Source organism: Oncorhynchus clarkii, chromosome 13 (genome assembly GCF_045791955.1).
Source record: "Oncorhynchus clarkii lewisi isolate Uvic-CL-2024 chromosome 13, UVic_Ocla_1.0, whole genome shotgun sequence".
Classification (NCBI taxonomy): domain Eukaryota; kingdom Metazoa; phylum Chordata; class Actinopteri; order Salmoniformes; family Salmonidae; genus Oncorhynchus; species Oncorhynchus clarkii.
In genome coordinates, this window is record NC_092159.1 from 47167961 (window position 1) to 47181819 (window position 13859).

A 13859-nucleotide genomic window follows, 5' to 3' on the forward strand; every position below is an offset into this window, starting at 1 on the left:
GAGGATCTCTGAATGATCCAATGTTGACCTAAATTACTAATGATGATAAATAAAATCCACCTGTGTGTAATCAAGTCTCCGTATAAATGCACCTGCACTGTGATAGTCTCAGAGGTCCGTTAAAAGCGCAGAGAGCATCATGAAGAACAAGGAACACACCAGGCAGGTCCGAGATACTGTTGTGAAGAAGTTTAAAGCCGGATTTGGATACAAAAAGATTTCCCAAGCTTTAAACATCCCAAGGAGCACTGTGCAAGCGATAATATTGAAATGGAAGAAGTATCAGACCACTGCAAATCTACCAAGACCTGGCCGTCCCTCTAAACTTTCAGCTCATACAAGGAGAAGACTGATCAGAGATGCAGCCAAGAGGCCCATGATCACTCTGGATGAACTGCAGAGATCTACAGCTGAGGTGGGAGACTCTGTCCATAGGACAACAATCAGTCGTATATTGCACAAATCTGGCCTTTATGGAAGAGTGGCAAGAAGAAAGCCATTTCTTAAAGATATCCATAAAAAGTGTTGTTTAAAGTTTGCCACAAGCCACCTGGGAGACACACCAAACATGTGGAAGAAGGTGCTCTGGTCAGATGAAACCAAAATTGAACTTTTTGGCAACAATGCAAAACGTTATGTTTGGCGTAAAAGCAACACAGCTCATCACAATGAACACACCATCCCCACTGTCAAACATGGTGGTGGCAGCATCATGGTTTGGGCCTGCTTTTCTTCAGCAGGGACAGGGAAGATGGTTAAAATTGATGGGAAGATGGATGGAGCCAAATACAGGACCATTCTGGAAGAAAACCTGATGGAGTCTGCAAAAGACCTGAGACTGGGACGGAGATTTGTCTTCCTACAAGACAATGATCCAAAACATAAAGCAAAATCTACAATGGAATGGTTCAAAAATAAACATATCCAGGTGTTAGAATGGCCAAGTCAAAGTCCAGACCTGAATCCAATCGAGAATCTGTGGAAAGAACTGAAAACTGCTGTTCACAAATGCTCTCCATCCAACCTCACTGAGCTCGAGCTGTTTTGCAAGGAGGAATGGGAAAAAATGTCAGTTTCTCGATGTGCAAAACTGATAGAGACATACCCCAAGCGACTTACAGCTGTAATCGCAGCAAAAGGTGGCGCTACAAAGTATTAACTTAAGGGGGCTGAATAATTTTGCACGCCCAATTTTTCAGTTTTTGATTTGTTAAAAAAGTTTGAAATATCCAATAAATGTCTTTCCACTTCATGATTGTGTCCCACTTGTTGTTGATTCTTCACAAAAAAATACATTTTTATATCTTTATGTTTGAAGCGTGAAATGTGGCAAAAGGTCGCAAAGTTCAAGGGGGCCGAATACTTTCGCAAGGCACTGTACACTGAATTTAGACTACCAAACGCCTATTTAGACCCAGTCATCATCTCTTCAAAGTAAGTTACTAAATATAGTCCAGTTTGTAACAATCTCTATGAAATGGGCTTCTAAATGATGTGTAATTTAATGTTGTGAGCTTTAAAATGATTAAAGTGGTTAAAATGCATTAAAATGTTGATGACGGTAGAATGATAAACTAAAGAAAATATAAATAAGTACATAAGTATTCAAACCCTTTGCTTTGAGACTCGAAATTGAGCTGAGGTGCATCCTGTTTCCATTGATCACCCTTGGAGTCCACCTGTGGTAAATTCAATTGATTGGACATGATTTGGAAAGGCACACACCTGTCTATATAAGGTCCCACAGTTGACAGTGCATGTGAGAGCAAAAACCCAGCCATGAGGTTGAAAGAATTGTCCGTAGAGCTCCGAGGCAGGATTGTGTTGAGGCTCAGATCTGGGGAAGGGTACCAAAATATTTCTGCAGAACAACCATCTCGGCAGCCCTCCACCAATCAGGCCTTTATGGTAGAGTGGTCAGACAGAAGACACTCCACAGTAAAAGGCACATGACAGCCCACTTGGAGTTTGCCAAAACTAAAGGACTCTGACCATGAGAAAAAAGATTATCTGGTGTGATGAAACCAAGATTGAACTCTTTGGCCTAAATGACAAGTGTCACCTCTGGAGGAAACCTGGCACCATCCCTACAGTGAAGCATGGTGGTGGAAGCATCATGCTGTGGGGATGTTTTTCAGCAGCAGGGACTGGGAGCCTAGTCAGGATAGAGGGAAAGATGAACGTCGTAAATTACAGACAGATCCTTGATTGGGCCAAATTTGGCCTTTCAACAGGGCAACAACCCAAAGCACACAGCCAAGACAACATAGGAGTGGCTTCGGGACAAGTCTCTGAATGTCCTTGAGTGGCTCAGCCAGAGCCCTGAATTGAACCTGATTGAATATCTCTGGAGAGACCTGAAAATAGCTGTGCAGCGACGCTCCCCATCCAACCTGACAGAGCTTGAAAGGATCTGCAAAGAAGAATGGGAGAAACTCCCAAAATACAGGTGTGCCAAGCTTGTAGCATCATAACCAAGAACTGTAAGACTGTAATCGCTGCCAAAGGTGTTTCAACAAAGTACTAAGGAAAGTAACATTTCTAGATTGATGAGAAGAAAACTATTGAATACATTTAAGAATAAGGCTGTAACGTAACAAAATGTGGAAAAAGTCAAGGGGTCTGAATACTTTCTGAACGCACTGTAGATGCAAAAATGTCATTTCAGCCTGTGGTGCCTGGCGTTAAGCAAGCTTTTATGCTAATTGGAGAATTGTTTTTAAAAATTTAGCTCTAACAAACAGCTTGCCAGGCAAACTTTACATAATCGCCTCATTCGTTCTACTTTTGGCTGATGACATGGAATACTGTAGACAGTTATGAAAGGAAGAAACAGATGGTTTGCCTTTTAAGATTTTGTACATGGTTGCCCATGTAAGAAAAAAGGTGTCATAGTTTTGTATATCTCCATAAACCCTAACACAAACTAAAGTGTAGACTTTCAACACCAACAGTCATTTACACCAACCCCAACCTCACACATATACGTTTCTTTATGGGACTGAAATGTGTTCTCACATGTCATATATACAGTATGTGGTTAGTTATGATCTAGTGTGTTAACCAATGTGGCAGAGTCAGCCCGACATGGACCCATATTGATGTTGTACCCTAATGGACTGAGTGGTATGGCAGGCGTCTCCATTTAAACACATTAACTTCACTAAATGAGCCACTCATTACAGATCAGCATGTTATTACTGTAAAGATCCATCAGAGATCTTGTTTTATCATGTTCCTGTCCTCTTGAGGAAAAGGTCTGCGATTCATTATCATGATTGATTCAGCTTTGTACTCAGAGACGGGGAGCTAAACCTCTGAAAGGTCTTCTCGGGATGTAGCCACTATTTGCAGTAGTTTAGTATAATCATTGACTCAGATTACCATTCAATTGAGGGCTTTAGTTGAGTATTTAGTCACTGGGAATTGAATTCCCATAATAGGTATTGGGTGTATCATGTAACATTTATAGATTGTTAATTATCCCTATGCCTGCCTTTCTAGTTCTGAGCTGTTGAGTGTGTGGGGATGTTTTGCCACTCCCAGAATGGTTCCAAACAAGGTAATTAGTATGAATTAGTAACGTTTGCCTGCTTAGAGCATCATTGATTAACTACTGCCTTCACTGTTTGTGTCTTGAGACACAAAAATAACGGTGATAATATGAGGCACTGTTTTGGTGTTCCTACTGGCTAGTCAAAGGCAGATAAAGGAATGGACTCAGGTGCGCCACCGGCTAAATCATATGGGGAGATCTCCCCATACCCCTCACTATAGCGTGTGCTGAGAATCCTTGACAGCCAGTGTAGAGGTTACCCTGAGTCCAGACAGCAGGGGATCTCACAGCTCAACACCCTTTACTTACTTAAATGATAATGCCCTCGAAGCCGGTGTTTGGGGGATATATTGGCATGAGTGTTGTTAGGCCCGAGAAGAAGCAAACAGCAAACCGTGTCAACATATCCTCCAAACACCGGCTTCGAGGGCATTGTCACTTTTATACAATGGGTTACCAACATATTCAAATAATGATTTAAAAACGTTATTTTGATTAATTTATTCATACTATTTCATCCTTCCCCATCCTTCCCCACACAAGTCTAGGGATGCTACCTAAGCCGACTACTCGTACGTTCTATCGGTTCAGTTGCCAGAGACGCAACCCAGTCGTTCAGTCTTTTTGTTCTTTATCTATGGACGCTACCCACTCGTTCGTTGTAAATATTCCATTGCCATATTGGCTGGCAATGTTCTTATTCCTTGCTTGCTAGCTAGCCAACTATGACTAACTTGCAGTCACGTCAACAGTGCAGCCAGAATAACAACAAAGTAGCTGCATTTGCAATTTAAGCTGTTTTCTAGTGACATTTATTTGGATACGTCCATAACAATGAGCTAATGATGCACGATTTCACCTGGCATAGCTCTCTTGTCAGGACACTGTTGTTTGAGAGCTAGCCAACAACACAGCTAACACAATCACTTCAAGCTGAATTTTTTTTTTAACTAGCTGCTCTTCGTTTAGTTTGACCTGTTTTCTATTGATGGTTATTTGTATATATATCCATAGAAATTATGCTAATTCATGAGTTAGACTGGCTGAGAAAAGCTGCCTACCTGTCTGTCTCATCACGCCTGTTCATTGCTATGGGACAGCTGTAGATCAAATTTAAATATTGAAACAATATTGCAAATGTCGGACAGACGGACAGCAAGGTTTATACAAATCTCCGCTGTTGAAAACGAAATGTTAGATGCTTTTCATAGTGGAGTTTATAAATTGCCTGTCTGGGCTGATGAGACAGTGGATTGCTCAATCAGATGCAACAGAGTAAATAGGCATTTTAACGTCATTGATTTAGCCGGTGGGAATTTGTGGAATAGACACCTGCTAGAATGAGGTTTTAACCAATCAGCATTCAGGATTAGACCCACCCGTTGTATAATACTGTATATCCCCCACTGCTGTGTGTCCTCTGTCCCCATGTGTGATAATGCCTGTGTGCTGGCAGTGGCATCTCTCACTATCTTTATCATGTTAAGTCTTCTCCATGGTGGATTATAGAGCAGGTCATCAACAAGACATCACAAAACTCACTTTAATTGATAATTGTCATTAGTCTGCTGGACAATGTAGATACACAGGTAAAATGGGAGCTGTCTCAGTATGGCCTTGTAAATAACAACATATCAATGACTTAGTCTCTGAAGAGCTAATGAAGGCCAGCCCATTCTGGTATAGAGGGTACAATGATTGGTGAAAGCATTGGAGTTTGTAACAACACCCCATGGGACACATTGTTCAGCATATGTAATGACACCACAGGGGCAAACATGTACAATGTATCACCATAGTCGATTACAGGCAAAAAGGTAGTGGAAACAAGTCTCTTTCTTGCTTCAAAAGAAAAACATGACTTATTTAAAATAAAAAATTGAGCCTGAGCTTTCAGAGACCTTCAATATGAGTTGTACTTATGTAAGCATGGACTCTAAGGAGATAAGGAGTGGCAGGTAGCCTAGTGGTTAGCGCGTTGGGCCAGTAACCGAAAGGTTGCTGGATCAAATCCCCGAGCTGACAAGGTAAAAATCTCTTAACCCACTGTTCCTAGTCTGTCATTGTAAATAAGAATTTGTTCTTAACTGACTTGCCTATTTAAATAAAAATTAAGAGTATTGTCTGTAGAATAGAGGTGCTGTACACTCAGGACCTCCCGCCTATGTCATTTTGTCATTGGCTCCCATATCTCTCTTTCTCAGAGGAGGAGGCTGACTTTCTGAGTGGTGTGTCTACTCGCCTGACTACAGTTCTCACATATAGACACACATAGACTCTCACAGGTGAATCACAGGGCACATATCTCTTCAGTGTAGTGTTTTTGTACAAGCCATTATGCCCTTTTACCCTGCCTATGTCAGCACTGCTTCTCCATGCAAAGGAGACAGAGAGGTAAGAGCCAAGTGCTCAGCTTTAAAAATGCATCGACCCACAATACAGATTCCATTATTTCTTACACATAAACTGTCCTAATGATCTATTATTAATGCTAAAATGTATTGATTAATTCATGAAAACTATATGTCCCTTCATGGTCATGGACTGTAATAAAATTGGTAGCGATTTCAATGCAGAGGCTATTCTCTCTCTCTCTCTCCCCTTCACTCGACAGGCCTCTGTGTGTAACTCTGGTCTTCAGTACGAAGGGCCAGAGATACCTGCGCATCGGGCTGGCTGTGCCTCTCTTTGGCTCGCTGGCCTTTCTGAGAAGGATGTTGGCGGATGAGGGGAAGATCTCCCCAGACCAGGTAGGTGATCTTGTCTCACTCTTCTTGATGATGCACACTATCCTCAGATTCATTCTCACTCCATTTTCCAAGTCTCTGATTAAATAAAATGGATACTCTTGCTATCTCTCTCTCTGTCTTTCAGGTGATCCTGACAGAGATCTACACCACAGGCTTTCAGCGCTCCTTCTTTGATGAGGAGGATCTGACGTGCATAGCCGAGACTGACATCATCTATGCCTTCCAGGCCCCGCCTCTATACATCAGAGGAGGCTCTTCACAATTCTCAGGTAACCGTAGCAACAACTACATATTCCAGGGACATTCAGATCAATATCATCACTATCAACCAAGATCATCCAATAGAATCGGTCCCTTTTCCACTATGAGCTAGCAGGGGTCATTTCAGTCCCATCGGGAAATAAGCCTTTCTCAGTCAAGAGCATACAGAGGTACTGTATTAACAGAATGGGATGTACAACCTCTGTGAAATACCAGGGTATTATGTGAAAGTCTGTCCTTCCTCTGGTGGTGATAATTACATGCTCTTTGTACTGCAGCTTTTACCCGAACTGTGCACTGTTGGCACAAGCCTTCCAAACATCAGGATGAACTACTGAGGAGAAATGCATTGTTTCTTTTTAAACAAGATAATGAAAGTTTGTTTGTGTACTTTGGGTCTGATAGATTCCAGGAGGAACTCAATGTAGAATAAGAAGTCCTTGGGGAACGTGTGCTTACAAACACATTTTCAATAAAACTCAGATGCTCAGATCTACTCAAATCACCATCATTTTCCGCAAAGATTTGCTGTCATCGAATGATTTATGTTTGTAACAGCTGTTGGTGGAAGAAGGTGAGGACCAAGGTGCAGCGTGGTACATGTTCATGTTAATTTATTGACACTGAACACTAAATACAAAAATAACAACGGGAAATAACCAAAACAGTCCTGAAAGGTGAAAAACACTAAACAGAAGTCAACTACCCACAAAACCCATGTGGGAAAAGCTACCTAAGTATGGTTCTCAATCAGAGACAACGATAGACAGCTGCCTCTGATTGAGAACCACACCCGGCCAAACAAAGAAATACAAAACATAGAAAATGAACATAGAATGCCCACCCTAGTCACACCCTGGCCTAACGAAAATAGAGAATAAAAGCCTCTCTATGGCCAGGGCGTGACAATGTTTGAAATATCTCTTCTCTGTAATTGTACTGATGATGTGAAGGGCAAACATACATTGTTCCCAGAAGCCAGATTGTGTGGATAGTTTTACCACATTTTTCACCCTGGGTTTGGCAGAGCTGGGTTTGTCCCTGAAAATGATATTTCTTTGTATCACCACTGAGCAAAGTTATTAGAGACATCTCTGTCTCTCCTTTATCATCTTTGGTTAGACCACACATAATAGACTATTCAGTTTGATTGGTCTGCACACACACACACACACACACACACACACACACACACACACACACACACACACACACACACACACACACACACACACACACACACACAGGCAGACACTGAATCCTCCTGGGATGTTTTATCAGACTGTATACGTAGTGGGGTTGATATGGAGAGGCCTCTCTCACCACCTCCCTGCTGAACAGAGCATCCTCTCATTTCATGCACATCCAGTTTGTTAACAGAACTCAAACACTGTTACACAATGAATACTGAGTAATCATTTTGTAATCATTATCTATTTGGCCTAAAGCTGACGGGCGTGAAATGTGGTACTGTACTGATGCAGGAGGCTTCACCTCAGCTTATACCTCATTGGGTTGTGTAATGTGCCTCTTTAAATCATGATGAGTTGTCACTCCTCGTAAACTTTTATGGTCACTGCTGCTAATGGAAGGTACATTTTGTGTACATGAAATCAATATGCCTTTAGGGATCATGCACCTCACGCACATTAACTATGAATGGGAATGGAGTCGTATCTGTTCTTCCCCAGAACAGTGTCTACATTGATTTAAAAGACTCCTCTACTCTACCACTCCTGTACTACTCCCTAGTTTACATACAGCATACTTTACTCACTACTTCTCTCAGTATGAAAAGCATGTGGGATTCTACAGAGCTCTGTTCAGCCTCTCTGCTTGGAAGAAATCTTTTCAATAAGCAATTGACAGCATTGTTCAGGAACAGACTGACCAGACAGCAGCTAATTTCTCCACAGTTTCTGGGTCAGGAGGACTGCCATAATGCCTCTATAGCTGGAAGTTAAAGTTTCTAAAGTGTTCATGTTCGGCTTTGCTCTTGTTACAGAAAACCTGAGCTCACCTGAATTGTATAGTAACTCCTAGACAGATATGTTCAACACTAAAGTTGCAGGCTTGTGCTTTGACAAACTGGATATGTCTGAATACCTAGACTGTCTGAATGGAGTGTCTCAGGTACCAATAGAAGCTGTCAAGCTGAGGCATCAACTGAAATGAATTGTAGCACTTACTGTGTGGCTAAAAAAAACAAGAGCCTTGGCACCATGTACATTAGTCGGTGAATTCAGAGGGTGACTCACTTTAAGCACATCAGTGACTGGCTGTCACTAAAGGCTATCACTAAATGTCCTAGAATCATGTTCAAAATCATACAAATGTGAAGCAGGGGCTGTCCACCTCTGTTTGACACACAGCCTATCAGTAATGTCACTTCACACCTTGATGAGCGGCCTGTAGAAAAATGGTGGAGTGTGCGTTTGTCTGTGCCTGGCAGCATTTTCATTTGGTTGTCAGGGAGGAGAATGAGTAATTGAGTCGCTGTCAACAAGGTTTACATGAACTATCTACAATGTATGGAATATCCCAGTGTGGCACAAAATATTCATGAGAGATGATGGTGTCTGGGAGTATTTTTCCTCCTGCCTGACCTTTCATAGCATGGTGAAATAGGAAGAGAGGTGTAAGCACTTTCTATGTCAGTTTATGTAAACATTGATTCTGTACCCACAAAGCTCCATTGTCATGGCAATTCTCATAGAAGTATCTTATTTCACATTCAGTGAAGTGCATCATACACACAGATAACATGTTCTTTCTCTATCAGGTATTCCCCTTATTCAGGTTGCATTTGGTTGACAGTGTCTTGGTTGTTCATACCAGGCTCATATTGAGGACATTAATGTCAGGGCATCAGTGGGATTTTACGCATGTGCTTCAATTTACTGTTTAACAAACAGCCAGGGCTTCCAGTTTAGGTGGAACTGATGTGGAACGCTTGTTTGAAAATCCCAATAATTAGTTCAGGCTCCTCAGTGTGGACACATTCAGAAGCCTGGCTAACTAGGTCACTCAGTGGAGGAGACAAACACCATGAAGTCATCACTAGGGCTGTTATGGTGACTGTATTACCGCCACACCGGCGGTCACGAGTCATGACGGCACTCAAATTACACATGACCGTTTAGTCAGGGTAATTAAGCTTCTCCAAGCTCTGATGCTGCTGCTGGTTATTAGTAGCCTACCAAACTTACTAACTGTGAAAGGATCGACGCAGGAGATAGGAAGCAGGTACAGGGAGTGAAGGTGTAATAACTGACGGACATGAAACAGAACAGGAACAGTGTCTGGACAGGAACACATAACAACAATTAATGTGGACACAGGGAACACCACCGAGGAACAGACAGATATACAGGGGCAATCAACCATGTGAAAGAGTCCAGGTGAGTCCAATGAGCTCTGCTGCGTGTAATGATGGTGACAGGTGCGTGTAAAGACGGGTAGCCTGGCGCCAGGGAGGTGGAGCAGGCGTGACAAGCTGCATGGTACTCGGCACTATATTGTCCCTCTAATCACTCTGACATCAATGCAAATGTAATCAAAAATCTAATCAAACACTTCATGAGAGGCCATGAGCTCATGTTGCCCAACATATCTTGAGGCTATGCAATTGCGTGCTAAAACAGAGTGATGGCCTCTATTAAAAAGAGGAGGTTCCCATCAGCTTTCTATAGGCTAGGCCTACTATATTTATTTCTCAACTTTCCTAATATAAGCACATTTCTTCTCTTTACAACAGGAGTATATCCTACCTGGCTGGCATGAAAATTAACTACGGGAAAAGGGCCCTCCATTCGTTATTTAAGTGCATAGATGACGTCCATTTTCCCCTCTGCCCCTGTTTTGAGACCGGTGCATGATAATGGTCCATTCTAAATCAAGACAAATATCACACATATATTATTTAGTATATGTAAAGACAAAATTAAATCAAGAACAGTCTGATGGGTGACTATATTAGCATATCACTTGTGAATGATATATTATCACTTGTGAAATATGTGCAGCAAGACAAGAAACAGCTCGTGCCTTTTTTTTTTTTTTTTTTACTTCTTCAAGTCATAGTCTCGCACCTCATGTAGCTTAGTCCATAGGCCTATATTTTTTGATACAGTTTGTATCACAACTAACTTTTTTAAATGAAGCACATTAATGTACTTTACAAGGGGTGTAGAGCCTAACTGGCATACATACTGTACGCAGTGTGTGAGTTTCAAGTTTGGGGAAGATCATTTTCACCATAAAAATGCACCTTTATAATAAAAGCATTACATGCACAATCACACTTTTGAGAATGGTGTTTTTCCCGCTAATTGATTGCATTTTGGAACATTTGCGCGTATAGCCTTCTGCCGTGCGCGCTTTACTGCTCTTATAATGTGAAGAAATAGCCTAAATGTTTATCAATATTTTAAGCTAAACGTTCTGATCGGTTGTGTCAGCCTCAATGCTTAAAAAATGTTTTTGGATGCTAGTGGTTGTATTCATTTGGGATCTATCGCATCCCACAATTGTCCCAGACTATGTTTGGAATATTTATTTCTGGCACAGAATAGAATTGGTCAACTTTTGTATTAGTAGGATAGTAGATTGACATAAGCTAGTGCTTTTGCTGTTCATTAGGCCTACTCGAAAAGTAAATATGGACAGTTCTTCTAATATCTTCAATGTGCGAGTCGGAATTGGCGTCCCTGATTTGTCTGTCTTCACTTGTAGCTTGAGAAAAAGATCTGATCACTATCAAGTATGAAGGTAAGACCCAGACGCAGACCACGTCGAATAAACAATATGTTAATTTACCAGCGGGGGCAGCTAATAGACAGGCAAGGCAGGCATGCATAGTAAACCAGAGGTGGGGCAACACCTGGAGGGGGGTGGAGACAATCACAAAGACAGGTGAAACAGATCAGGGTGTGATAGATCACGTGACGGTTATTGGTTAATAAGTGTTGAGCTATCTGAGAGAGCCATGAGAGTGAGAGGTGTTTCGGAGCACGCAGCCGGGAGAAGGGAATTATAATTATTATATTCACCCCAAGGGCACAACGGCCACTGGCCTCAAAAGACATGGATTTTGTTTTAGGGGAATTACGGCCACACAAAGGGGATGACGGCAAGAAATCCGAGGCATTATCAAGTACTTGTCAAATTGTGAAGGAGAGACTATAGGGAGGAGGTCGTGTGGTGCCAGGACAACAACCTCTCCCTCATGTTCCCTCGTGTTGTGCCAGGACAACAACCTCTCCCTCGTGTTCCCTCGTGTTGTGCCAGGACAACAACCTCTCCCGCAACGTGATCAAGACAAAGGAGATGATTGTGGACTACAGGAAAAAGTGGACCGAGCACACCCCCATTCTCATCGACGGGGCTGCAGTGGAGCAGGTTGAGAGCTTCAAGTTCCTTGGTGTCCACATCACCAACAAACTAACATGGTCCAAGCACACCAAGACAGTCGTGAAGAGGGCACGACAAAACCTATTCCCCCTCAGGAGACTGAAAAGATTTGTCATGGGTCCTCAGATCCTCAAAAGGTTCTACAGCTGCATCATCGAGAGCATCCTGACGGGTTGCATCACTGCATGGCACCATAATTTGCAAATAAATTCATTAAAAATCCTACAATGTGATTTTCTGGATTTTTTTTCTCATTTTGTCTGTCATAGTTGAAGTGTACCTATGATGAAAATTACAGGCCTCTCTCATCTTTTTAAGTGGGAGAACTTGCACAATTGGTGGCTGACTAAATACTTTTTTGCCCCACTGACTGTGTACCGGTACCCCCGGTATATAGTCTCGCTATTGTTATTTTACTGCTGTTCTTTAATTACTTGTTACTTTTATTTCTTATTCTTATCTGTATTTTTTAAAACTGCATTGTTGGTTAAGGGCTCATAAGTAAACATTTCACTGTTAGGTCTACACCTGTTGTATTCGGGGCATGTGACAAATAACATTTGATTTGATTAAATGTGCACAGCCTGCGCAAATGACAAAGCAGAGCTCATGCCTTTCATGTGACTTTTTTCAAATCATTATTAGTGGCATCATGCAGTCTTGTATTAAAAATACAAACGTTGTTCTATATGTTTTGATCACAACTAAAGTTGCATAAACAACTCTAAATTAAGCATTTAGGAAGACCTGTTTCCTTGTTAACCGCTCAACACTGAATAGCCGGATGTGCGCGCTCCCTCAGAAATCCTTTAGAGAAAATATATTTTCGATTTTATTCATACAATGAAATAATGCCACGAAATTCTAAGCGAATCTTGTCTGCTAAATGAACTAGTGTAGCCCACAGCCATATGGCCTAGCCAGATCAGGACCTAACATAAGGACAAAGGGTATGCTATTCTGTTCTTCTGAAATAGACTACATTTTCTTCATATCCTGCTTCTTTAGACCTGTCTAAAATACATAATGGATTTATTGTGGTGGTGTAGGCTATGGATTTAATAGACTTTTTAAAATATAGATGTTCCAAAGGTCTGTATCAGTGGCTTATAGGCTATGCGTGGAAGCCAGGAGATGCTGAATGTGATTGACCGCCACCGCCCTAGTAATCACTGACGTCTCAGTCTCGGTATGTGGTCAGTTTGGTGTCCGTCTTCGCTATAGGGCTTTACGGCTTTCTCGGAACCAGTCAATACCTGACCATGCTAATCCAGTCATTGAAGTGGATCTCTTTGAGGGCAGAGGTGTTTAATTACTGGCTTTCATAGTGTTCAGGCTGGCTCATCCTGTCCTTCACATCTGTCAGGGAATTGAAAATTAAAATGTTTCTCAGACGTAACCCTAGACTACAGGAAAGTGAATACACAACTATTCCATGATCTTATAGAGAGTCATATCACTCATGACAGGAGACTACAATCAACAGGCATATTAAATTACATTTGTGTGCGTGCGTGTGTGTACAAGTTGAAGTTTCTGTGTATCTACAGGAATCTGCCGTGGGCTATTTTGACACTCTCCATCCGTCATTCTGAAAAGCTGACATCAACCTAAAGGTAGGAAACTGGTTGTAATTTAATGACCAGTAAAAAGACCTTGGGGGAGATGTCTTGAAACAATACATTTCTGAATACATTTCCAAATATAAAGAAATACACTTTGATTTAATGACTGATGAAAGTCCTCCTCCCACCTAGCATCAATCACGTGGGGACAGTCCATGAGGTGACCTCTGCATTTTACTGCTGAATTCGGCACAGCCAGAAGAGGACTGGCCACTCATAGCCTGGTTCCTCTCTAGGTTTCTTGTTAGGTTTTGG

The 13859-nt window shown here is 41.7% G+C and overlaps 1 protein-coding gene across 1 annotated transcript in view; it reads left to right on the forward strand.

Moving 5' to 3' along the window:
- The window catches only part of LOC139364922 (ubiquitin specific peptidase 43b), an 87307-nt gene that overhangs the window by 45378 nt on the left and 28070 nt on the right, over window positions 1–13859 (forward strand). Inside the window, exons 5-6 of the mRNA XM_071102150.1 lie at window positions 6171–6306; window positions 6431–6575. Coding sequence (XP_070958251.1) covers window positions 6171–6306; window positions 6431–6575 — 281 coding nt within the window. The remainder of the gene's footprint in view (window positions 1–6170; window positions 6307–6430; window positions 6576–13859) is intronic.